Source organism: Pristiophorus japonicus, chromosome X (genome assembly GCF_044704955.1).
Source record: "Pristiophorus japonicus isolate sPriJap1 chromosome X, sPriJap1.hap1, whole genome shotgun sequence".
In the NCBI taxonomy this organism is placed as follows: Eukaryota; Metazoa; Chordata; class Chondrichthyes; family Pristiophoridae; genus Pristiophorus; species Pristiophorus japonicus.
Window position 1 is genome coordinate 13,677,136 of NC_092010.1, and position 24,621 is coordinate 13,701,756.

Consider the following 24,621-nt stretch of genomic DNA (forward strand, 5'->3'; position numbering starts at 1 on the left):
CTCCCCTCTCCTCCTCCCGTCTCCCCTCCTCCCATCTCCCCTGCCCTCCTCCCGTCTCCCCTCTCCTCCTCCCGTCTCCCCTCCCCTCCTCCCGTCTCCCCTCTCCTCCTCCCGTCTCCCCTCCTCCCATCTCCCCTGCCCTCCTTCCGTCTCCCCTCTCCTTCTCCCGTCTCCGTCCCCCTCCTCCCGTCTCCCCTCTCCTCCTCCCGTCTCCGTCCCCCTCCTCCCGTCTCCCCTCCTCCTCCCCTCTCCCCTCCTCCCGACTCCCCTCCCCTCCACCCGTCTCCTTTCCCCTCCTCCCGTCTCTCTTCCCCTCCTGCCGTCTCCCGTCTCCCCTCCTCCCATCTCCCCTCCCCTCCCCTCCTCCCCTCTCCTGTCTCCCTTCCCCTCCTCCCCATCTCCCCTCCTCCCGACTCCCCTCCCCTCCACCCGTCTCCCTTCCCCTCCTCCCGTCTCTCTCCTCTCCCCTCCTCCTGTCTCCCCTCCCCTCCTCCCGTCTCCCCTCCCCTCCTCCCGTCTCCATGACTCCCCTTCTCCTCTGCACCTCAAAAAAATGCTTTTTCCCTGCTGAAAACTGGTTCAATATTTACTTGCCCCGTGGATGGTCGTGGATCAACTTGTGGGGATTGTGAACTGAGAGTATAACGTTACTCTGAATCACTTTGGGATGTGTGCATTTGATGGGATCGTGCCCATTGGTGCCTCCAGTGTTGACTCCACCAGAGTTTGCTGGGTCAAGGGGGAGCGTACCTCATTGGCAGGGGGCTGGTGAACACATCGTACCAACCGATGCCACCACACAATCCGCTGACTATCCGCCACGGGGGAGGTACCCAGAAGCCCCTACAAGCCTGTAATGCCCCCGTCAGCCTGCTGTGCAAGGGTGCCAATCCAATAATTAGTTATAAAAAGCATGTTCTACTGTTGTTTGGGATTGAGGCTGCTCCAGTTGCCCAGACCTGCCCCCCACAGTGTGGCCCACTCATGCCCATCTGGAGGTGGGTATCACTGGGTGACAGCGGAGCAGCGCTGGATGCCTGTGTCTCCAGCAGTGCCCACTGGCGTCATTAACCTTGTGATAGGCGGGCAGCGATTTCTCCCCCTTCAAGGCTGACCAGAATACCCCACAAATTGCGGGTCCTGCGATTTGACAATGGCTTCCAGGGGTCCAAGAGGAAATTTGTGGAATTAGATTTTTGCCTGCAGTTAAGAGCAATCTATTCATCATGGCCTTCTGAATCAACGAACTACACTACTGATCAGCTGATGTACGACAATCACTTATATACAGTACATGGTCCGACTCAGTCCCGTTGGAGCAAGACCCAGTCGGGAAAGCAAGCACTCCTCGTTTTTCTCCACTACCATCGTCAGCGGAAGGTACCCGTGTCTGCTGAACACACCGATGGCACTCGACGGAAGGTCTGGTTCTGATCTTCCACAATCATCGCTCTGCTCTCACTGACAGTCCGCCCACAGTCCAGGAACGGGACACCCATCGCAACCAAACAGAACCACACCTGCAAAACACAGTCAAACAAAAGGCAGTCAGTCATACCTTGGGAGCCTCTTATCAACAAGTGCAGACATTGACAACGAGATCCAACACTGCCTCCAGTGCACCAGTGCAGCCTTCGGCCGCCTGAGGAAAAGAGTGTTTGAAGACCAGGCCCTCAAAACTGGCACCAAGCTCATGGTCTACAGGGCTGTAGTAATACCCGCCCTCCTGTATGGCTCAGAGACATGGACCATGTACAGTAAACACCTCAAGTCGCTGGAGAAATACCACCAACGATGTCTCCGCAAGATCCTCCAAATCCCCTGGGAGGACAGACGCACCAACATTAGCGTCCTCGATCAGGCCAACATCCCCAGCATTGAAGCACTGACCACACTCGATCAGCTCCGCTGGGCAGGCCACATAGTTCACATGCCAGACACGAGACTCCCAAAGCAAGCGCTCTACTCGGAACTCCTTCACAGCAAACGAGCCCCAGGTGAACAGCGGAAACGTTACAAGGACACCCTCAAAGCCTCCCTGATAAAGTGCAACATCCCCCCTGACACCTGGGAGTCCCTGGCCAAAGACCGCCCTAAGTGGAGGAAGTGCATCCGGGAGGGCGCTGAGCACCTCGAGTCTCATCGCCGAGAGCATGCAGAAATCAAGCGCAGGCAGCGGAAGGAGCGTGCGGCAAACCTGTCCCACCCTCCCTTTCCTTCAACCAGTGTCTGTCCCACCTGTGACAGGGACTGTGGCTCCCGTATTGGAATGTTCAGCCACCTAAGGACTCGTTTTAAGAGTGGAAGTAAGTCTTCCTCGATTCTGAGGGACTGCCTATGATAATGATGAGTCAGTCACAACATACAGTGCTCAGAACAGGCTGAGTGAATCATGGAGAGTGAAAGCTTGTGCGAAGCAGTCATTCCTGCTACCTCTTATGTTAGCCTGACATTAAGGATGTGGTAACAGGGCACTTAGAAAATAAAAATAGGATTGGGCAGAGTCAACACGGATTTATAAAAGGGAAATCATGTTTGACAAATCTGTTCAAGTTTTTTGAGGTTGTAACTACTAGAATAGAGAAGGGGGGACCAGTAGATGCAGGGAGGATGTTTCCCCCGGGCTGGGGAGTCTAGAACCAGGGGTCACAGTCTCAGGATAAGGGGTCGGCCATTTAGGATACTCAGAGGGTGGTGAATCTCTGGAATTCTCTGCCCCAGAGGGCTGTGGCTGTTCAGTCGTTGAGTATGTTCAAGACACAGATCAATAGATTTTTGGATATTAAGGGAATCGAGAGATATGGGGACAGTGCAGGAAAGTGGAGTTGAGGTCGAAGATCAGCCATGATCTTATTGAATGGTGGAGCAGGCTCGAGGGGCCGAATGGCCGACTCCTGCTCCTAATTCTTATGTTCTTATGTTCTCAATCTTTAACAAGATACAGAAGGGGGAAAGGCCGCTCAGCCGATTGGTTCCGCTCCTTCCACAAATTGTGTCACAGACTCGACCCCATCCATTTCACCTCCTGAGGAAAGCTCTGGAGATAAACCAAGTGATGCTCTGGTCCAACTTAACTTGGCTTTCTCCATTCCTCACTGCCTGCCTTTCTTGGTAGCACATTTCCATCATGTTGTAAGTAGCATTTGACTCTCCCCCTACCTGCACTTCCCCTCCGAAACAGTCACCCCATCCCCAAACAGACCTTCATACAGCACCTCCTTTAACATTGTCAATTGAGAAAAGGGAAGCCTTTCAAATTCTTGTTTGAAGCTTGTTAATTTTAGCACCTTTATTTAATTCTCATCTTTTCATTTTTTTATGATGAACCAAAATCTGACTTTACTTGGAAACCGGACTATGTTCGCTGATTCTAGTGTGGCTTCGAACGTCGGAACTGGGCCAAGTGAAGGAAGAAATGTTGCAGAACTTACCAGGTAAAGTACGAAAGACAAGTATAAGACTGCCAGAACAGCTGCCACCACATAGAGCGCGATCATCTTCAGGTTCGAAACGTAATCGATCACAAAATATATATTAATGCAGCAGATGACGAGAATGATAACTCCACCAATAATCTTCCACAATCTAGAGGAAAATAAAAAGAATCGAGGGGGTATTAGTGTCGTGTCCCATCTCTCAGAAACAGTTCCTATACCTTCCACAGTACAGCACCTGGATTAGAGAGTAGGACATTCCAACCTTGCCCCTCCACCCCAGTACTTCCCTGCCCTGCATCACCTCACTGCCTGCGTTTGCATTCGTTTTATGCCACGGAACCACGCCACTCTCTCGACACAGACTCAGACACACCATCTCTTCTGCTGCCTCAACAAGGTGAATTCTTGACTTTGTATGGAGTGACGTGACGTGACGTATGTGTCACTCGCTGACCAGGGAAAACGAAGTTCCGCACCTGGAACAAGCTCTACCCTGTGGTATCTGGGTGTCCGTTCAATCTTTGTCTTAGGAACGAGCTGACCACATTGTGATCTTCCGGCTAACATTCAAAAGCTTTGAAGCCATTTTGCTTGCTAACGTTACAGCACAGTGGCTCTGTAGTCCAAGGGCGTCCTCTATATGGGCTCACCTGTTGCTTGCGGGCGAGTTATGCCTGAATGGCCCAACACAGTTTGCATTGATGGGAGGACAAAAGTTCCATGCGTTGATGCAAAATGTGCCACACAACCGACCTGTACCACAAAACAAAATGCAGAGCAGCATTTGGGGTAGGTTTTATCTCACTGTACCCCCATATATTCCACATTCTGCCTGGGGTTTCTGCGCATTTTGTGCTATGCGTCACATTATTGTTTTGCGCGTACAAGTGCACTTTAAAAACGAGAGGTTTCTCTAGCTCACAAAAAATGTTTCATAAAGTCTGCGGTTTTTGCGACAGAGTAAATAGCGACAAATATCAAATGGCCGCCATTTTTATTTTCACCGATTTTAAAATGGCTGATCACAAGATCTTCAGGATCCACTAACAGCCAGGGCCTCTATCCCTATTAGATTCCCAACTTCTGCAAGTATGTCAATGGGAATATGGACTGAGCAAAAGACTTGCATTTGTACAGTGTCGTGTCCCGTCTCTCAGAAACAGCTCACATAGCTTCCACAGTAGAGCACCTGGATTGGAGAGAAGGATATTCCAACCTTGTCCCTCCAGCCCAGTGCTTTTCAAAGGTACTGAGCATACTTTGTTTGATGTTGTACTCTGACAGCACACAGACAGTGTTGGGACTGAGCCATGCTTAGTTTTGATACAGCCAATCAGTAACTTCTCCCTCAGTAGCTATTTTCCCCAGTCCTCCTGTGGTTCAGTCCATCGGGGCTAGGTAGTCATCCTCCAGTTCCTCGCCAACGTGGCCATTCTTCATGTGTGATGCGAGACAGAGTGAGTGTGAGCAGGGGGTTCCGATTACTTACAGACCATTGACGAAGTCGTGCATTATTGAGCTCATACTTGTAAACGTCAATATCGGGATCAATGCAAAAGGCAGCTGCAAAGAGTAGAAAGGTCATTTGTTAGAGCTGGGTGTGGAGGGCAGTGTCACCATGAATAAACCAGAATTACACAGACACAACAGTAATGAACACACAACCCCAGTCTGTGTACACCCCACCCTGACTGGCTTGTGTCAAAGGTCCAACCCCTCACTGCTACATTTACAGCAGATCCACCGGACTCAACGCTGGACTCACTCGGCCTGCCCTTGTGTCTGGGACCTTGTCGACCGAAGGGCATCTGACAACAAGCTCCAAGATTTTATCACCGTGCACCCGGACCGAGTTGATTATTTATATAACAGATCAGAAGTATCATCCTGTATCCTAGAATGTAAGAACAAGAAATGGCCATTCAGTCCATCAATCCCTTTCTTTGCACAGCCCATGTACACTCTCCCCTATCACTGACCATACCCACCCATTTAATCCCCTCCCACAGCCCATGTACACTCTCTCCTATCACTGACTATACCCACCCATTTAATCCCCTCCCACAGCCCATGTACACACTCCCCTATCACTGACTATACCCACCCATTTAATCCCCTCCCACAGCCCATGTACACTCTCTCCTATCACTGACTATACCCACCCATTTAATCCCCTCCCACAGCCCATGTACACACTCCCCTATCATTGACCCTACCTACCCATTTAATCCCCTCCCACAGCCCATGTACACACTCCCCTATCACTGACTATACCCACCCATTTAATCCCCTCCCACAGCCCATGTACACACTCCCCTATCACTGACTATACCCACCCATTTAATCCCCTCCCACAGCCCATGTACACTCTCCCCTATCATTGACTATACCCACTCATTTAATCCCCTCCCACAGCTCATGTACACACTCCCCTATCACTGACTATACCCACCCATTTAATCCCCTCCCACAGCCCATGTACACATTCCCCTATCACTGACCCTACCCACCCATTTAATCCCCTCCCACAGCACATGTACACACTCCCCTATCAGTGACGCTACCCACCCATTTAATCCCCTCCCACAGCCCATGTACACTCCCCTATCACTGACCCTACCCACCCATTTAATCCCCTCCCACAGCCCATGTACACACTCCCCTATCACTGACCCTACCCACCCATTTAATCCCCTCCCACAGCCCATGTTCACACTCCCCGATCACTGACCCTACCCATCCATTTAATCCCCTCCCACAGCCCATGTACACACTCCCCTATCACTGACCCTACCCACCCATTTAATCCCCTCCCACAGCACATGTACACACTCCCCTATCAGTGACGCTACCCACCCATTTAATCCCCTCCCACAGCCCATGTACACACTCCCCTATCACTGACCCTACCCACCCATTTAATCTCCTGAGAGAAAGTTCGATGTAAATATTCCCGATCCCCAAAAGTGATCAAGTGAAACTCCAGGATACTGATCCATCTTGTTTTCTCCACGTACTGCAGACAACATCTCTTCCCATCCCACCTGCACAGGAATGCTGGTGTTGTGTTGCGTATTTGTTGAACTGAGTGTGGACCAGTCCCTATAACCATTCCCAGCCAGGAAGGTGTTTGGAAGGAATTGGTTGACTCAGCCTTGACAGTTATTGCCAGGAGTCTAGAGCTTCTTCCACCCTTCAATATGAGAGAGTTTCACCCAATGACTTCACTCTGGGAGTGAGCGTTTGTTCTAATCTCTGCTTCTCATTTGAGTCTTGTTGTTTTTATCCCTGTGCCATGTTTGGTTTTACTAAGAAAAGGAGCAGGGGAATCTGGTGCAGGGGAATTTGTTGCAGGGGAATCTGGTGCAGGAGACTGGAAAAATAAAGGAACTTCACTCAGTCCAAGACTTCCCCGTCATCTGTAGGAAATGATGAACTGGGATATCTGTTTCTGTAAAAGGATTTTATTGCAAATCCACATTTTGCATTTGAGTTATCCAATATGAAATGACTCAATTATAAAGTATCCAATCACAGTTGGGCCCTGTCTGGATGGCATTATTTCACTCTTGGCTCACCTCAAGGAGATTAAGGACTGAAGATGGAAGAATTTAGTGCAATACAGCCAGCCAGTCTGGTGACTGTATGCAAGTAAGGACAGCATGGTTGTCAATATAATCAGACTAACAGTGCAACAACTTGCTTTCACAAAGACAACAGCACAACTGAGTTCAATTTAATGCGACACAACTCAGGACAGGCTCAGGCCCTCAAATTCGACTGATGCCACCGCAGAATTATAGCGACAGTCTGCTAAAACTGCTGCAGAATTTCAGGGCCTCGGTCTTAGAGGGGTTCAACCTTACCAAGCAATAATATTGCGGAATATTGCAGTTGCTTTGCAATATAACACGTGTGTCAGCGTTCCGATGCAATGAAAAGTGGGTGGGTTCGACAGAGTGAAGCTCCCTCTGCAATGGCCCATTCTCCAGTTGACCTGAAGAAAGCTGCTAAGGTAAAGCTAAAGTACAACTGTCAATGCCAAGTCCCTACCCCAAGTAGCAGTGTCACAAAGTGCATCCTCACCACCTGCAAAGCATTTTTTGCTGACCCATCCCAAGCATTAGTGAAAGCTCAGCCTGTGCAGTCCTGGCATGAAGTAAATTGCAAAAGCCCAGAACTTGAGCATATAATCCAGGCTGATACTCCTGTACTGAGGGAGCGCCACACTGTCAGAGGGGCATTACTGAGGGAGTGCCGCACTGTCGGAGGGGCAGTACTGAGGGACTGCTGCACTGTCGGAGGTGCAGTGCTGAGGGAGCGCCGCACTGTCGGAGGGGCAGTACTGAGGGAGTGCTGCACTGTCAGAGGGGCAGTACTGAGGGAGTGCTGCACTGTCGGAGGTGCAGTGCTGAGGGAGCGCCGCACTGTCGGAGGGGCAGTACTGAGGGAGTGCCGCACTGTCAGAGGGCAGTACTGAGGGAGTGCCGCACTGTCAGAGGGACATTACTGAGGGAGTGCCGTACTGTCAGAGTGTCAGTACTGAGGGAGTGCCACACTGTCAGAGGGTCAGTACTGAGGGAGTGCCACACTGTCAGAGGGGCAGTACTGAGGGAGTGCCACACTGTCAGAGGGGCAGTACTGAGGGAGTGCCACACTGTCAGAGGGTCAGTACTGAGGGAGTGCCGCACTGTCAGAGGGTCAGTACTGAAGGAGCGCCACACTGTCAGAGGGTCAGTACTGAGGGAGTGCCACACTGTCAGAGGGTCAGTACTGAGGGAGTGCCGCACTGTCAGAGGGTCAGTACTGAGGGAGTGCCACACTGTCAGAGGGTCAGTACTGAGGGAGTGCCACACTGTCAGAGGGTCAGTACTGAGGGAGTGCCACACTGTCAGAGGGTCAGTACTGAGGGAGTGCCACACTGTCGGAAGGGCAGTACTGAGGGAGCGCCGCAGTGTCGGAGGGGCAGTACTGAGGGAGTGCCGCACTGTCAGAGGGTCAGTACTGAGGGAGTGCCACACTGTCAGAGGGTCAGTACTGAGGGAGTGCCACACTGTCAGAGGGTCAGTACTGAGGGAGCGCCGCACTGTCGGAAGGGCAGTACTGAGGGAGCGCTGCACTGTCGGAGGGGCAGTACTGAGGGAGCGCCGCAGTGTCGGAGGGGCAGTACTGAGGGAGCGCCGCAGTGTCGGAAGGGCAGTACTGAGGGAGCGCTGCACTGTCGGAGGGGCAGTACTGAGGGAGCGCCGCACTGTCGGAAGGGCAGTACTGAGGGAGCGCTGCACTGTCGGAGGGGCAGTACTGAGGGATCGCCGCACTGTCGGAGGGGCAGTACTGAGGGAGTGCCGCACTGTCGGAGGTACCATCTTTCAGATGAGACATTAAACTCTCAGGTGGGTGCAAAAGATCCCATGGCATTATTTGAAGAAGAGCATGGGAGTTCTCCCCGGTGTCCTGGTTATTCCTTAACTGACAAAATTAAAACAGATTATCTGGCCATTATCACATTGCTGTTTGTGAGAGCTTGCAAATTGGCTGCTGTGTTTCCCTACATTACAACAGTGACTACACTTCAAAACTAATTAATTGGCTGTAAAGTCCTTTGGGATTTCCTGAGGTAGTGAAAGGTGTATTTGGATTTTCAGAAAGCATTCGATAAGGTGCGACACACGAGGCTATTGCACAAAATTAGGGCTCATGGGATTGGGGGTAATATTCTAGCATGGATTGAGGATTGGTTCACGGACAGAAAACAGAGAGTGGGAATAAACGGGTCATTTTCAGGTTGGCATACTGTAACTAGTGGGGTACCACAAGGATCGGTGCTTGGGCCCCAGTATTCACAATCTATAGCAATGATTTGGATGAAGGGACCAAATGTAAGATATCCACGTTTGCTGATGATACAAAGCCAGGTGGGAATGTAAGTTGTGAGGAGGATGCAAAGACGCCTCAAGGGGATATAGACAGGCTGAGTGAGTGGGCAAGAACATGGTAAATGGAATATAATGTGGAGAAATGTGAAGTTATCCACCTTGGTCGGGAAAATAGAAAAGCAGGGTATTTTTTAATTGGTGAGAGATTGGGAAATGTTGGTGTTCAGAGGGACCTGGGTGACCTTGTACACCAATCACTGAAAGTTAACATACAGGTACAGCAAGTGGTTAAAGCAAATAGTATGTTGGCCTTTATTACAGGAGGATTTGAGTATAACAGTAAAGACATCTGACTGCAATTATATAGGACCCTGGTGAGACCACATCTGGAGTATTGTGTACAGTTTGGGTCTCCTTACCGAAGGAAGGATATACTTGCCATAGAGGGAGTGCAGCGAAGGTTCACTAGATTGATTCCTGGGATGGGGGGATTGTCCTATGAGGAGAGATTGAGCAGACTATGCCTATAGTCCCTGGAGTTTAGAAGATTGAGAGGTGATGTCATTGAAATGTATATAATTATTACAGGGCTTGACAGGGTAGATGCAGGGAGGATGTTTCCCCCGGGCTGGGGAGTCGAGAACCAGGGGTCACAGTCTCAGGATAAGGGGTTGGCCATTTAGGACTGAGATGAGGAGGAATTTCTTCACTCAGAGGGTGGTGAATCTTTGGAATTCTCTACCCCAGAGGGTTGTGGAGGCTCAGTCTTTGAGTATATTCAAGACAGAGATCGATAGATTTTTGGATACTAAGGGAATCAAGGGATATGGCGATAGCGTGTGTAATAAAAAGAAAGACTTGAATTTCTATAGCGCCTTTCACGACCACCGGACATCTCAAAGCGCTTTACAGTCAATGAAATATTTTTGGAGTGTAGTCACTGTTGTAATGTGGGAATGTAGTATCACATGGTTTGGTATGAGCATGCTCAGTTCACTCTGGCCTAGTAAAGCCAGCGCATGGACTAGCAACTCATCGTGCCTCTGTCCTACATTTGTTCCACCCACATAGATTACATTGTGGCGACTAGGATGGGATCCAAAGCCGTTTTTAGAGATCATGGAAGGACAGAGTGTCCAACCTTCGAGTGGACAAGTTTGAGGTGAATTTGTGACACCGAATCTGAATGTTTGCAATGTTTTACAGTTAACGCTTGTGCAGAATGGTCTGTGCTTTGCCTTCGCGTGTCTGTATCCACAGCAACAGCGGCGGTGATTCTCACAGGTACATGGGTAGCGGGCGGAGTCGCTGTTCGACAGGGTCGGGACAATTGCTGCTGCGCCTATGGGATTCATCGGCAGCCTCGGCGTGTGACCGAGCTCGCCAACCATTCCGTTCTTACATTGAGCGGACGGAGATGTTTTTTAGGGCCAATAACATTACTGAGATCGAAGATGCAGATGAGAATGTTCAAGCTAATAAAGTCATTCCCGAATGGAAGACAGCAATGTTTCTAACAGAGATCGGGCCAGATGTCTACGGAATACCGACAGACCTACTCGCGCCAGGGAAAGCCAAGGATGCGTCGTTTGAAGACATTGTCGAGAAACTCGAGGGCCATTTCGACCCAAAGCCGCTAGAAATAGCAGAGAGCTAGAAGTTTGCTTCCAGAGACCAAAAACAAAGTGAAGCCATCAGCGAGAGTATGTTGTAGCTCTGTCTTTGCATTGTAGCTTCGGCACATGTTTGGACCGTGCGTTGCGAGATAGGTTTGTGTGTGCACTGGTGGATGAGCGCACACAGTCCCAGTTACTGAACACTCCAAACCTAACGTTTGACATAGCGTGCAACATTGGGCAATCTATGGAGGTGGCGTTTAAGAATGCTAGGGAGCTCCGTCCGACTCAAGTGACTGGTCCAGCTGAGGTTTACAGTCACAAAGCTGTGAGACCGGATCAAAAGCACGTTGGTGAGAGCAGTTCAGTGAATTGTTATCGCTGCAATGGGAATCACTCACCACAGTCCTGCCAATACAGAAATGTGAAGTGTTTTCACTGCCAGAAGCAAGGCCATATTACAACAGCTCACAGAGCTCGATCGAAAGCAGGAAGTAAGAACCATTCTAGTGGCAATGCAAAGCAGCGACCACAAAAGGGAGGTGTTTACAGTATTGAAGTGAACTCACTTCATGTTAAAGAACTAGGCAGCTACAAGGCTGGATTTTTGATTCTGCTCATTTCGGGGCGGTAATGGCGGCGGGGCGGTTAAGTTTGCGCCTCAGTCAGTAACATTCCCCAGCTGGGCCCTGAGTGTGGGGTGGAGCACTAGGGGAGACGTTACACACTTCTCTCAGGGCGCTAGGCCCGGCGGAGAAATAAAACCCTGTAAAATACCCCCCAGAAACATTCCCAATACACAGCCCACGCCACCATAAATCACAAAATAAATAAAATAAAACCAATCCCACTTACCCAAGCCGGGCATTACTTCCCTCACTACAGCCGCGACAGCTCAGGCCGCCCGCTCTCACAGGCGGTCCCACTAGGGGGGGCTGCGGGGCGCTACGGGTCGGGCAGGAGCCAAAATTCGCGCCCAGGGGCGTTACACACCGGCTCGCCTCTCCTGGGCGGTACTGCTCTGCGCCCCCGCAAATCCCGCACCGAATGTCACAGCGGGGCGCTGGGAGCTGGCCGCACGCCCAGAGGAGCTCACCGCCGCCATTACCGTCCCTCCGGGGCAAAAAGAGAGGCGACAACAAGCCGAAAGTCCAGCTGGTTCTCTCCAAGCTTGGCCTGTCGCACGCTTACGCTCAGCTGAATGTTGACAGCGTCAACAGTATCTTACCAACAACACACAACAGGGACTGGACTCATACAGCAAGCTGCTGTATGGTGTAAGGTCCTCCCCAAAATCTTCCAGGCTATGATGGGTAAGATTTTGCAAGGAGTTCCAAATTTCTTCTCCAATCAAGATGATGCGCTGATCGCAACAAGCAGTGAGGAAGAAAATCGCAAAGTGTTAGATATAGTGCTTCAAATGTTGATTTCCCAGAATGTCAAATTGAAAAGGAGCAAATGCGCTTTTGTGCAGCCCGAGGTTGTGTACCTGGGTCTGACAGTTGATGCAAATGGCTTGCAACCAGTGAAGGGAAAGGTTGATGCTGTCATCAATGCTCCAAAGCCACAGAACGTGCCTGAGTTAAGCCCTTTCCTTGGAATGGTCCAGTACTGCATATGTTTCTTACCTGAGTTAGCGACCATGTTAGCTCCATTGCTTGAGCTCCTTGAGAAGAACGTCCAGTGGAAGTGGACGAAAGTGCAACAGGTAGCTTATGATGCTTGTAAGAAAAGTCTCTCTAACGATGCTCTACATGTGCACTGCGACACAGAGCATGAGCTTAAGTTAGCGTGTGATGCTTCCAGCTACAGTGTGGGAGCTGTCATCAGCCACGTAATGGATGGCGGCCAAGAGAAACTGTTGTGTATGGAAAAGGAGTCAGACTGAACACTGTGACCCAAAGTAAAGTGTGACTGTAGTCTTTTATTGCAGGTCTCCAGAGTGCCTCTCCAACCTGTGAAGCCTCCTTAAATACCTGTGCTCCCAAGGGATTATGGGATCACTTGGGACTCCAGGGGATGAGCCCTCTGGTGGCTGTACAGAGTAAATGCAAGTATATTATATATAACAACACTCTGCCCCAAAGTCACTAGTGTAACTATTTACAATGTGAGTCGATCTGGGGCCCTTCTTGCCCTGGTTGATCATCTCGGTGTGAAAGCTGGTGTTGTTGAATCATTTGTTGGGCCCTCGCTGGGCTGCTGTGCAGCTGGCCTTGCTGGGCTGCCTGGAGTGTTGGGCCCTGCAGGGCTGCTGTGGATGATGGGTTCTGCTTCATGGTCAACCGTGGTGCCGGTTGCCACTGGTGTGTATGTTGGGAGATCAAAAAAGGTAGGGTCCAAGGTGGGTTGCTCAGGATAGTCCGTGCATCTGAGTTTGATTTGGTCCAAGTGTTTACGGTGAATGAGTCCATTTGAAAGTTTGACCCGAAACACCCTGCTCCCCTCTTTGGCCACGACAGTGCCGGGAAGCCACTTGTGACCTTGTCCATAATTTAAAACAAATACAGGATCGTTGATTTCAATCTCGCGTGACACATTTGCGCTATCATGGTGTGCACTTTGTTGAAGCCGCCTGCTCTCTACCTGTTCATGTAGATCAGGGTGAACAAACGAGAGCCTTGTCTTAAGTGCTCTTTTCATGAGCAGTTCAGCAGGTGGGATCCCAGTGAGTGAGTGGGGTCTCGTGTGGTCACTAAGCAGGACTCGGGATAGGCGAGTCTGCAGTGAGCCTTCAGTTACCCTCTTCAAGCCTTGCTTGATGGTTTGCACTGCTCTCTCTGCCTGATCATTGGACGCTGTTTAAACGGGGCAGATGTGACATGTTTGATCCCATTATGGGTCATGAATTCTTTGAACTCAGCACTGGTGAAACATGGCCCGTTGTTGCTCACCAGGACATCAGGTAAGCCGTGTGTGGCTGCAGGCTTTCAGTGGTGGCAGCGGACGTGCTAGCCGACATTATCTCACATTCAATCCACTTGGAGTACGCGTCTACAACCACAAGGAACATTTTACCCAAGAACGGGCCTGCATAGTCGACGTGTACCCTAGACCACGGTTTGGAGGGCCAAGACCATAAACTTAACGGCGCCTCCCTGGGTACATTGCTTAACTGCGAGCATGTATTACATCTGTGAACGCAGGACTCTAAGTCCGCATCGATACCGGGCCACCACACGTGGGATCTGGCTATCGCTTTCATCATTACAATGCCTAGGTGGGTACTGTGGGGGTCACTGATGAAGGTGTCTCTGCCCTTCTTGGGGACCACTACTCGATTGCCCCACAGAAGGCAGTCTGCCTGTATAGACATTTCACCTTTGTGCCACTGGAACGGCTTTATCTCTTCCTGCATTTCCACTGGGACACTGGACCAGCTCCCGTGAAACACACAGCTTTTGACTAGAGATAATAAGGGGTCCTGGCTTGTCCAGGTTTTGATCTGCCAGGCAGTGACGGGTGATTGCTCACTCTCAAATGCTTCCATAACCATGGCTAGATCTGCGGGCTGCGCCATTTCCACCCCCGTGGTGGGCAATGGCAGCTTACTGAGAGCATCGGCGCAGTTTTCTGTGCCTGGCCTGTGGCGGATGGCGTAGTTGTATGCGGACAACGTAAGCGCCCATCTCTGGATGCGGGCCTATGCGTTGGTATTTATCTCTTTACTCTCGGAAAACAGGGATATAAGTGGCTTATGGTCAGTTTCCAATTCGAATTTTAGCCCAAAAAGGTATTGATGCATTTTCTTTACCCCATAGACACACGCTAACGCTTCTTTTTCAATCATGCTGTAGGCTCTCTGAGCCTTAGACAGACTCCTGGATGCATAAGCAACCGGTTGCAGTTTCCCGAAATCATTAGCTTGTTGCAATACACACCCGATGCCATATGACGACGCATCACATGCTTGTACCAAACGCTGACATGGATCATACAACACAAGCAATTTGTTTGAGCAGAACAATTTTTTCGCTTTTACAAAGGCATTTTCTTGGCTTTTGCCCCAAACCCATTCGCCCCCTTTTTGTAGTAAGACATGCAGTGGTTCTAACAGTGTGCTGAGACCCGGTAAGAAGTTACCAAAGTAGTTCAGGAGTCCCAGAAACGACCGCAGCTCCGTCACGTTCTGTGGCCTCGGTGCGTTCTCGATTGTCTCCGTCTTCGCGTTGGTGAGCCTGATGCCGTCCGCCGCAATCCTCCTTCCCAAGAACTCCACTTCAGGCACCAGGAAACGCACTTCGAGTGTTTTAACCTGAGCCCCACGCGGTTGAGTCGACTAAGAACCTCCTCCAGGTTCTGCAGGTGCTCGACTGTGTTCCGACCTGTGACCAAGATGTTGTCCTGGAAGACCACGGTGTGCGAGACCGACTTCAGTAAACTTTCCATGTTTCTCTGGAATATCGCCGCCGCTGATCGGATTCCAAACGGGCACCTGTTATAAACAAAAAGACCTTTGTGCGTGTTGATGCAGGTGAGGGCCTTCGATGATTCCTCCAGTTCCTGCGTCATGTAGGCTGAAGTCAGATCCAGCTTCGTGAACGTCTTTCCTCCCGCCAGCGTTGCAAAGAGGTCGTCGGCTTTTGGTAGTGGGTATTGGTCCTGCAGGGAGAAACGATTGATAGTTACTTTGTAATCGCCACAGATTCTGACAGTGCCGTCTCCCTTGAGGACTGGGACAATAGGACTGGCCCTCTCGCTAAACTCGATCGATGAAATGATGCCCTCTCGTTGCAGCCGGTCTAGCTCGATCTCTACCCTTTCGCTCATCATGTATGGTACTGTTCTCCCCTTGTGATGGATGGGTCGCGCCCCCGGAATTAGGTGGATCTGCACTTTTGCTCCTTGGAATTTCCACAATGCCTGGTTCGAACAGCGAAGGAAATTTGTTTAAGACCTGGGCACATGAAGTGTCAGCGGGTGATAGTGCTCGGACGTTGTCCCAGTTCCAGCGTATCTTTCCCAGCCAGTTCCTGCCGAGCAGCGTGGGACCATCGCCCGGTACCACCCAGAGCGGTAGCTTGTGCACCGCTCCATCGTAGAAGACCTTTACGGTAGCACTGCCGATTACAGGAATCAGTTCTTTGGTGTAAGTTCTTAGTTTCTTGCGAACTGGAGTTAAGACTGGCCTTGAGGCCTTATTGCACCACACCTTTCGAAAGTCTTTTTGCCCATGATGGACTGGCTCGCGCCCGTATCCAGCTCCATTGACACCGGGAGTCCATTTAGTTTAATATTCAGCATTATCGGGGGACAATTCGTGGTGAATGTGTGCACCCCATGTACCTCTGCCTCCTCGATCTGAGGCTCTGGTTCATAGTGATCCTCTGTGGATCTGTCCTCCTCTGCAACATGGTGGTTTGCAGGTTTAACAGGCTTAGCAGCTTGCCTGCACACTTGTTGGAGGTGTCCCATTGTTCCACAGCCCTTGCAAACGTATCCTTTGAATTGGCATGAATGGAAACAATGATCACCACCGCAGCACCAACAAGGTGTTAATGGCCTTGCATTCATCACCCTTGATAGTGGACTCTGAGTCATCTGTGGACGTGCAGCTGCAGGTATGTGTGACCTGCCTTGTACATTACGATTGGAAAACAACATCACTTTGTTCACAGTACTTGTAGCAGCACTTGTGTGCTGAGAGATTTGCTTCGTATGGTCACTGATGGCAATGAACACCTGGGCTATCGCTATGGCCTTACTCAAGGTTGGGGTCTCTACAGTCAAAAGTTTGCGAAGTATGGTTTCGTGGCCAATGCCAAGTACGAAAAAGTCTCTGAGCATGTGCTCCAAATGTCCTTCAAATTCGCAATGTCCTGCAAGGCGTCTCAGCTCGGCGACATAACTCGCCACTTCCTGGCCTTCAGACCTTTTGTAGGTGTAGAACCGGTACTTCGCCATCACAACGCTTTCCTTCGGGTTCAAATGCTCTCGGACCAGTGTGCACAAATCATCGTACGATTTCTCCGTGGGTTTCGCTGGAGTGAGCAGATTCTTCATGAGGCCAATACGTTGGTGCCCCACAGACGGTGAGGAGGATCGCTCTACGTTTGGCAGCGCTCTCTTCCCCATCTAGCTCGTTGGCCACGAAGTATTGGTCGAGTCGCTCCACAAAAGTTTCCCAATCTTCTCCCTCCGAGAATTTCTCCAGGATGCCCACTGTTCTCTGCATCTTTGGGTTCGCTATCTGTATCTCGTCGCCAGCTGTAGTGTATGGAGAAAGAGTCAGACTGAACACTGTGAGCTCAAAGTAAAGTGTGACCGTAGTCATTTATTGCAGGTCTCCAGAGTGCCTCTCCAACCTGTGAAGCCTCTTTATATACCTGTGCTCCCAAGGGATTATGGGATCCCTTGGGACTCCAGGGGATGAGCCCTCTGGTGGCTGTACAGAGTAACTGCAATATATATATATAACAGAAACCAATCACGTTTGCATCGCAAACCCTCACACTGAGCGAAACAAACTACGCGCAAGTTGAAAAGAAAGCACTCGCCAGAGTGTTTGGAATTTTGGAATCAGGAAATTCCTGATCGGCAGAAGGTTTACCTTGATAACCGATCACAAACCGCTCTGAGCAATATTGGGTCCCAGATCTGCCATCCCTGCAATGGCCGCATCACGAATGCAATGTTGGGCAGTGTTGTTGTCACAATATGACTACACGACCGAATATCGCACTTCAAAGCAAAACGCAATGACAGATGCCGTGTCCAGGTTGCAACATGAGGACTCGTGTGTTGGGAGTGAAGGTGAGATTTTCATACTCGGTACAGTTGACAAAGACTTTCCTGTGACTGCGACTGAGATTGCAGATCAGACTCAAAAGGACTCAATACTGAAAAGAGTGAATGAAACACCTTGAATGGACGGATTGATCAGTGTATGGACTCAGAATTGAAATTCTGAGTCCATACACCCATAACCCTCGCACTGAATTGTCTTGTGAGCAGAATGGTGGTACCTCCTTCTTTCAGTTTGGAACCAAAACAAAACAGCCCAAAAATTGTTTCAACACCAAAACCTTCAACAAGGAGATCAGGAAGGCCCCGAAACCTCTTATTGGGCCCAATTTTCCCCAACCCCTTTTTTTGGCGCACTTACCCTAAATGCGTTGATTTTGCGCGCTGGAAACAGTGCTGAAAATAAGTGGCCCCATCCTGCCCGCTCTGCCACGTCCGAGTGTGGTGTACATAGTGCAGTGGGGGGGCGGAGCAACCCAGCGGAGAAAACACTGCTGGCAGCTGAGCGCATGCGCAGTAGAGTCTGTGCACATGCTCCTCGCCCTCCCAGCGTGTCCTGTGGGCTGTGAGCAGGACCCGATGCTCGCAGCCCCTATCCCCGGCCGAAGGGACGCCCCGATGCTCGCCTGGCGAGTGGGGAATATCCTACAGTATTTATTCAGGGTCACTCAGAGTTGTCAGAAACTGAATGCATCATAAACAAAGTATAAAAGTTGGGAATTTGGGTAAAAGTTGGGAATTAGGTAAGTGGGAATTCGGTGCAGAGAGGGGAAGGAGGTTCTGTTTTTTGGCTTCAATACTTGTAGTGCTTCATGTTACATATTTAAATATTTCATATAATCTACCTATAACTTAAACTAGATCAAGTAATGAGTTAAAAAAAACGATAAGCTAAGTTGATTAAATAGATGTTGAAAGGGTGTTTCCCCTGGCTGAGATTGTCCATTTTGGACCCAAGAAAGATAGATCAGAATAAATGGTGTGAAGCTCGGGACTGTGATGCTTTAAATGTACTAACCTGCGACGAATTTTAACTGCCCGCAATGTTTTTCAGAGCTGGCCACATACGCTGACCTAAGTTTTAGCTGGCCAGAATTGCCTAAATGGCCAAAATTAAACTAAAAAAAACGTACCAACATAAGAACATAAGAACATAAGAATTAGGAACAGGAGTAGGCCATCTAGCCCCTCGAGCCTGCTCCGCCATTCAACAAGATCATGGCTGATCTGGCCGTGGACTCAGCTCCACTTACCCGCCCGCTCCCCATAACCCTTAATTCCCTTATTGGTTAAAAATCTATCTATCTGTGATTTGAATACATTCAATGAGCTAGCCTCAACTGCTTCCTTGGACAGAGAATTCCACAGATTCACAACCCTCTGGGAGAAGAAATTCCTTCTCAACTCAGTTTTAAATTGGCTCCCCCGTATTTTGAGGCTGTGCCCCCTAGTTCTAGTCTCCCCGACCAGTGGAAACAACCTCTCTGCCTCTATCTTGTCTATCCCTTTCATTATTTTAAATGTTTCTATAAGATCACCCCTCATCCTTCTGAACTCCAACGAGTAAAGACCCAGTCTACTCAATCTATCATCATAAGGTAATCTCCTCATCTCCGGAATCGGTCTCGTGAATCGTCTCTGTACCCCCTCCAAAGCCAGTATATCCTTCCTGAAGTAAGGTGACCAAAACTGCACGCAGTACTCCAGGTGCGGCCTCACCAATACCCTATACAGTTGCAGAAGGACCTCCCTGCTTTTGTACTCCATCCCTCTCGCAATGAAGACCAACATTCCATTCGCCTTCCTGATTACCTGCTGCACCTGCAAACTAACTTTTTGGGATTCTTGCACAAGGACCCCCAGCATGTTGTAATTTCTCCCCATTCAAATAGTATTCCCTTTTTTTGTTTTTTTTCCCAAGGTGGATGACCTCACACTTTCCGACATTGTATTCCATCTGCCAAACCTTAGCCCATTCGCTTAACCTATCTAAATCTCTTTGCAGCCTCTCTGTGTCCTCTACACAACCCGCTTTCCCACTAATCTTTGTGTCATCTGCAAATTTTGTTACACTACACTCTGTCCCCTCTTCCAGGTCATCTATGTATATTGTAAACAGTTGTGGTCCCAGCACCGATCCCTGTGGCACACCATTAACTACCGATTTCCAACCCGAAAAGGACCCATTTATCCCGACTCTCTGCTTTCTGTTAGCCAGCCAATTCTCTATCCATGCTAATACATTTCCACTGACCCCACGTACCTTTATCTTCTGCAGTAACCTTTTGTGTGGCACCTTATCGAATGCCTTTTGAAAATCTAAATACATCACATCCATCGGCACACCTCTATCCACCATGCTCGTTATATCCTCAAAGAATTCCAGTAAATTAGTTAAACATGATTTCCCCTTCATGAATCCATGCTGCGTCTGCTTGATTGCACTATTCCTATCTAGATGTCCCGCTATTTCTTCCTTAATGAGTTACTCTGGAGCAAGTTTATTGGGGAAAATGGCATTTTTTAAACTTACGCCAGAAAAACCAACTTACTCCAAAAAAATTGGAGCAAGTCATGGGCAAAATTGGGCCCCTAAAACTGTGTTTGTGGTTCATTTAAAAGAAAAGAAGCCCGGAGTTGTTGTTCCATGGTACATGTAATGCGGGGAAAGGTGGGACCATCGTTTTGTTGTGTTTGAGAGGGGAATACAGATATTTTTTTTAAAGGGAAAGCAATGCAATGTATTACCTGATGGTTTGTCACATGGTTGGTATGAGCATGCTTGGTTCGCTCTGGCCAAGCAAGCACATGGAGTAGCAACTCATCGTGCCTCTGTCCTTCATTGGTTCTGCTCACATATACCTGTACTACAGAGCAGGAAGGTGGAGCTGGGGTAGAAGATCAGCCATGATCTTATTGAATGATGGAGCAGGCTCGAGGGGCCGTATGGCTTACTCCTGCTCCTATTTCTTATGTTCTTATGTGTGGAGTATAAACACCAGCACTAACTAGTTGGGCCGAATAGCCTATTTCTGCACTATGTATTCTATACAATGATTTGTAAAGCTGTATTTGGAAGAGTTGAGACCACATCTGGAGTACTGCATGCAATTTAATATTTTTAGTTATTGGGGGGGCGCGGGGGGGTGACACAGAATTTAAGCACAATAGGTTATATTTAGTAATTAAGGACAACAAAATCAATTAATAAATGCCGGAGGAAGATTTTACTAAACGGTTGGCCAGCATGTGGAACCGTGTGCCCACATAGTACAAGAAACACTAATGGCTTTGAAGAAGGAACGAGACAGGTTCTTGTCAACGAATGGGATTCAGGTCATTGGAAGTGCACCGAGGGAATACTGTGGCTAGGTGGGCTAGATGGGCCGAAGGTCCTCTCCTGCCTCAACCTGTTACTGTTCCTAAGGTAGGAGGAGACAGACACACCTTTCAGGAACACAGGTACTGAGAATGTCTGTCAATGACAATGCTCACCCCCTTGCTGTGTTAAAGTATTTGGCCCACTTACCATCAGTACTTCACCTGCAAGTGTTCCTTCACACACAGCCTTGCATGCATTCACATGTCTCACATAGTCTGAAATTGCTTGTTTCATCATCATCATCATAGGCGGTCCCTCGAACGAGGATGACTTGCTTCCACGGGTTCACAGATGTTTCAATGAAGGACCCGATGTTCCAGTCCTGAACTCCAGGGGTGGAAGATGCCTGTGCGTGGATTTTTTAACGTGTGGTGGCCGTTGCACACCAGCCACCACACAGGCTCAACAGAGCTAGGTCTTTATCCAGTGGCAAGGGTTAACCAGGACACCTGGAGACCTGCTCTGCTGCATGGACCAAATCTCAGCCACGATCCCTCATCGCTCCTCCGCCCCGATCACTCGTCACAAGTCCACCACGACCTACCCGCTCCTCCACTGTACCGGTGCCCCGCCGATGTTCCTCCCCACGCTCCAAACAGCGTCCTGGGTCCTGTTTCATGTACCTATCATCACCCCATTATGGGCTGCCTGTTGCCTTGGTATCACTGCATCTCACGGCAACCAAAGGGCTTTGTCACTCCCTGCGGCCATTTTAAAAGAGAACACATGGCCATAACATGAGAGCGCGATCGAGAGAGGGACTTGTGACAGGTGGTACTGTATATCCTCTAACCTCTTCCCTCTCACCCACCTTGAGGAGGGCACTTTTGAGTCCCCTAAGGGGGCAAATCATCGAGTGAGTTGGAGACAGGGCAGGAGGAGGGCCGGTGCCAGCCTGGCAGCTGGATGATAAACCCTCCCGTCACTCCTTCTCCTGAAAGGGCGCCGTCAACGCTGCTCGTCTGCAATCCATTTTATCCCCTCGAGTCCTCCTTCAGATGTTGCAGGCCAGCAGAAGAGCACCCCGGGACCCTCAGCGTCCGGCCCTGACACCACCAACCATTCGTTTCCTCACAAGGGCCACCCCAGAGACGTGAGCCACGGGGATTGAGAGAGTGAGTCCGAGGGGACTGTGCTGGGCCACACACACACACGGCAGGAGTGGGCAGGAACAGCTGGGGGCTCGAACGTGAGGCTCGAGATCCTCAGCTCAAGGCCCGCCTGGGGTCCCAGATCTCAAGGGTTCTGTTTTGACGAGAGCGATGTGTGTAGAAAATGAAATGTAGATAGTCTGACAACCTGCAGCAGGTGGAAGACCAGCTGGAGAAGGCCTCTACCCACATCTGCCACACCCTGATGGGTCGGTGCTGGGCGCCACAGAGGAGGTCACCACAACGGTGGCTCCCAGGGCCGTCTTTGCGTCTTCCATGAATGCTCAGTTTGCTGCTGTGGAGGCCTGGAGTGCCAGCAATGGGGGGTGGGAGACAGATTCAGTACTTTACTGCTGCTATTGGCACCATTAGCTTTGTTTTTCCACAGATCAGTAGCCATTAAAAATCGGTTCTAGCGGCATGGCCAGAATGGGCACTGATAGGATGCTGCCTCTCAGGACGGTGAGCTCTCTCACAGTCCCCTCAGATACCTGTACCTGTGACAGATGAGAGGCAGGGCCTGGCTGTCCATGGAGCAGCACCAGAGTCGTCCATCTCCGGGTGAGCTGCCTTGAGATGAGCGCCACCTCAGTACAGGAGGCTCCTCCTGAGACCCAGCATCCAGCCCCCTCACGCACTCAGCTAACGTCTAGAAGAAGCAGTGGATTAGGGTTTGGAGTTCAAACACCATACATTGGCACCAAGAGGCAGCACGGTGGTGGGATGTAGGTACACGTGACACAGGTTGTAAATAAAACAATGGCTGCCCTGAAGTTCTCGTGTGGGCAGATGTTGTTCTTGGCAAGGTTTGGACGTGGCTTTGATGAAGTGGCATGAATGGGATGTGTGTGAGGGGCTGAGCACAGAGATGGCTCTGTCCATCTTTGTCAGCGTCCTTGATCAGGCCAACATCCCCAGCATCGAAGCACTGACCACACTCGACCAGCTCTGCTGGACAGGCCACGTTGTCCACATGCCCAACACGAGACTCCCAAAGCAAGCGCTCTACTCAGAACTCCTACACGGCAAGCAAGCCCCAGGTGGGCAGTGGAAACGTTACAAGGACACCCTCAAAGCCTCCCGGATAAAGTGTAACATCCCCACCGACACCTGGGAGTCCCTGGCCGAAGACCGCCCTAAGTGCAGGAAGTGCATCTGGGAGGGCGCTGAGCACCTCGAGTCTCATCGCCGAGAGCGTGCAGAAATCAAGCGCAGGCAGCGGAAGGAACGTGCAGGAAACCAGTCCCACCCTCCCTTTCCTTCAACCACTGTCTGTCCCATCTGTGACAGGGACTGTGGCTCTCGTATTAGACTGTTCAGCCACCTAAGAAAACTATTTTAGAGTGGAAGCAAGTCTTCCTCGATCCAGAGGGACTGCCTATGATGATATCTATCTGAGAATGGCATGAACCGGTCTAGTAACCAGCAATGGGTTCTCTGCATCGTCCTCAGGCTGTTGTTACTTCTCTGTCTGATTCCCCCTGATCCTGGAGGCCTTCCACATCCAGGGCCTCACAATCAGTCCTGTTTGTAAGACAGCGTACCACCACGATCCTTATCAAGCACCCAGGCACCGGAAACACGCTCCATGGTGAGTCTGAATGCAGGGTGGACCTCATTATAGCTGGGGTCCTGGGAAAGTGCTCTGGTCTCACCTGCTCTGGTTGTGCAGGGTAATCCCGATTTCCCAGAACCACCTGATAGTTGGCTCTCTGCATGGAAGAGTATTGCGATGGTGGACTGCCTCAAAGTGGCATGATCAGATTAGCCATGCTCTTATTGAATGGCGGAGCAGGCCCGAGGGGCCAAATGGCCTACTCCTGCTCCTATTTCTTATGTTCTTATTTCTTACGTTCTTATGACTCAATGCTGCTGGTCAGTAATGTGCTGGACATTGAGTGAGTGGAGTCCTTTCTTGTTGGCACAGGTAATGTGCCAGGGAGTGGCCATGTGGGTGCAACCGATGAGTCCTTGGACCTTGGGAAGTCCTGCTACTTGTGTCGAGCTTCAGTGCCCAGTCATGCTGCTGCTGGTTGCCGAATGTTATTGATGTCCTGGCACCAGCCTGGACTGGCCCAGAGCATTCAGGGCGACTCTGATTGTGACGGTCAGTCTCTGGCTGTGCACTGCCTCTGGTGGAGGAGGGGCTGGAGGTCTCGGAACAGAATACGACACGACTCAAGTGCAGCCTCCACAGGCTGAAGGCGGGCCTCCTCGGTCTGTGCATTGTGGTGTGGATGCTGGTGTCGCAGATGAATGCAGTCCCAGTTTCCTCTTTCCTAATGCTTTTTTGCTGACTGACTGTTGAAGCAGTCAGTTATACCTGGTATGGCTGCTTACACTAGGTATATGAGTATTATCATGGATATGTCACTCAAGATCACAAGATAGGTTTGTATCTTGATGAGGGCACTT

General features: G+C 50.1%; 1 protein-coding gene across 1 annotated transcript in view; it reads right to left on the reverse strand.

Moving 5' to 3' along the window:
* Positions 1-532: 532 nt before the first annotated feature.
* LOC139241032 (natural resistance-associated macrophage protein 2-like) overlaps positions 533-24,621 on the reverse strand; it is a 148,868-nt gene continuing 124,779 nt past the window's right edge. Inside the window, exons 13-15 of the mRNA XM_070869754.1 lie at positions 4,927-5,000; positions 3,432-3,585; positions 533-1,520 (exon numbers count right to left, since the gene is read on the reverse strand). Of these exons, the coding sequence (XP_070725855.1) occupies positions 1,371-1,520; positions 3,432-3,585; positions 4,927-5,000 (378 nt within the window). The 3' untranslated portion in view covers positions 533-1,370. The remainder of the gene's footprint in view (positions 1,521-3,431; positions 3,586-4,926; positions 5,001-24,621) is intronic.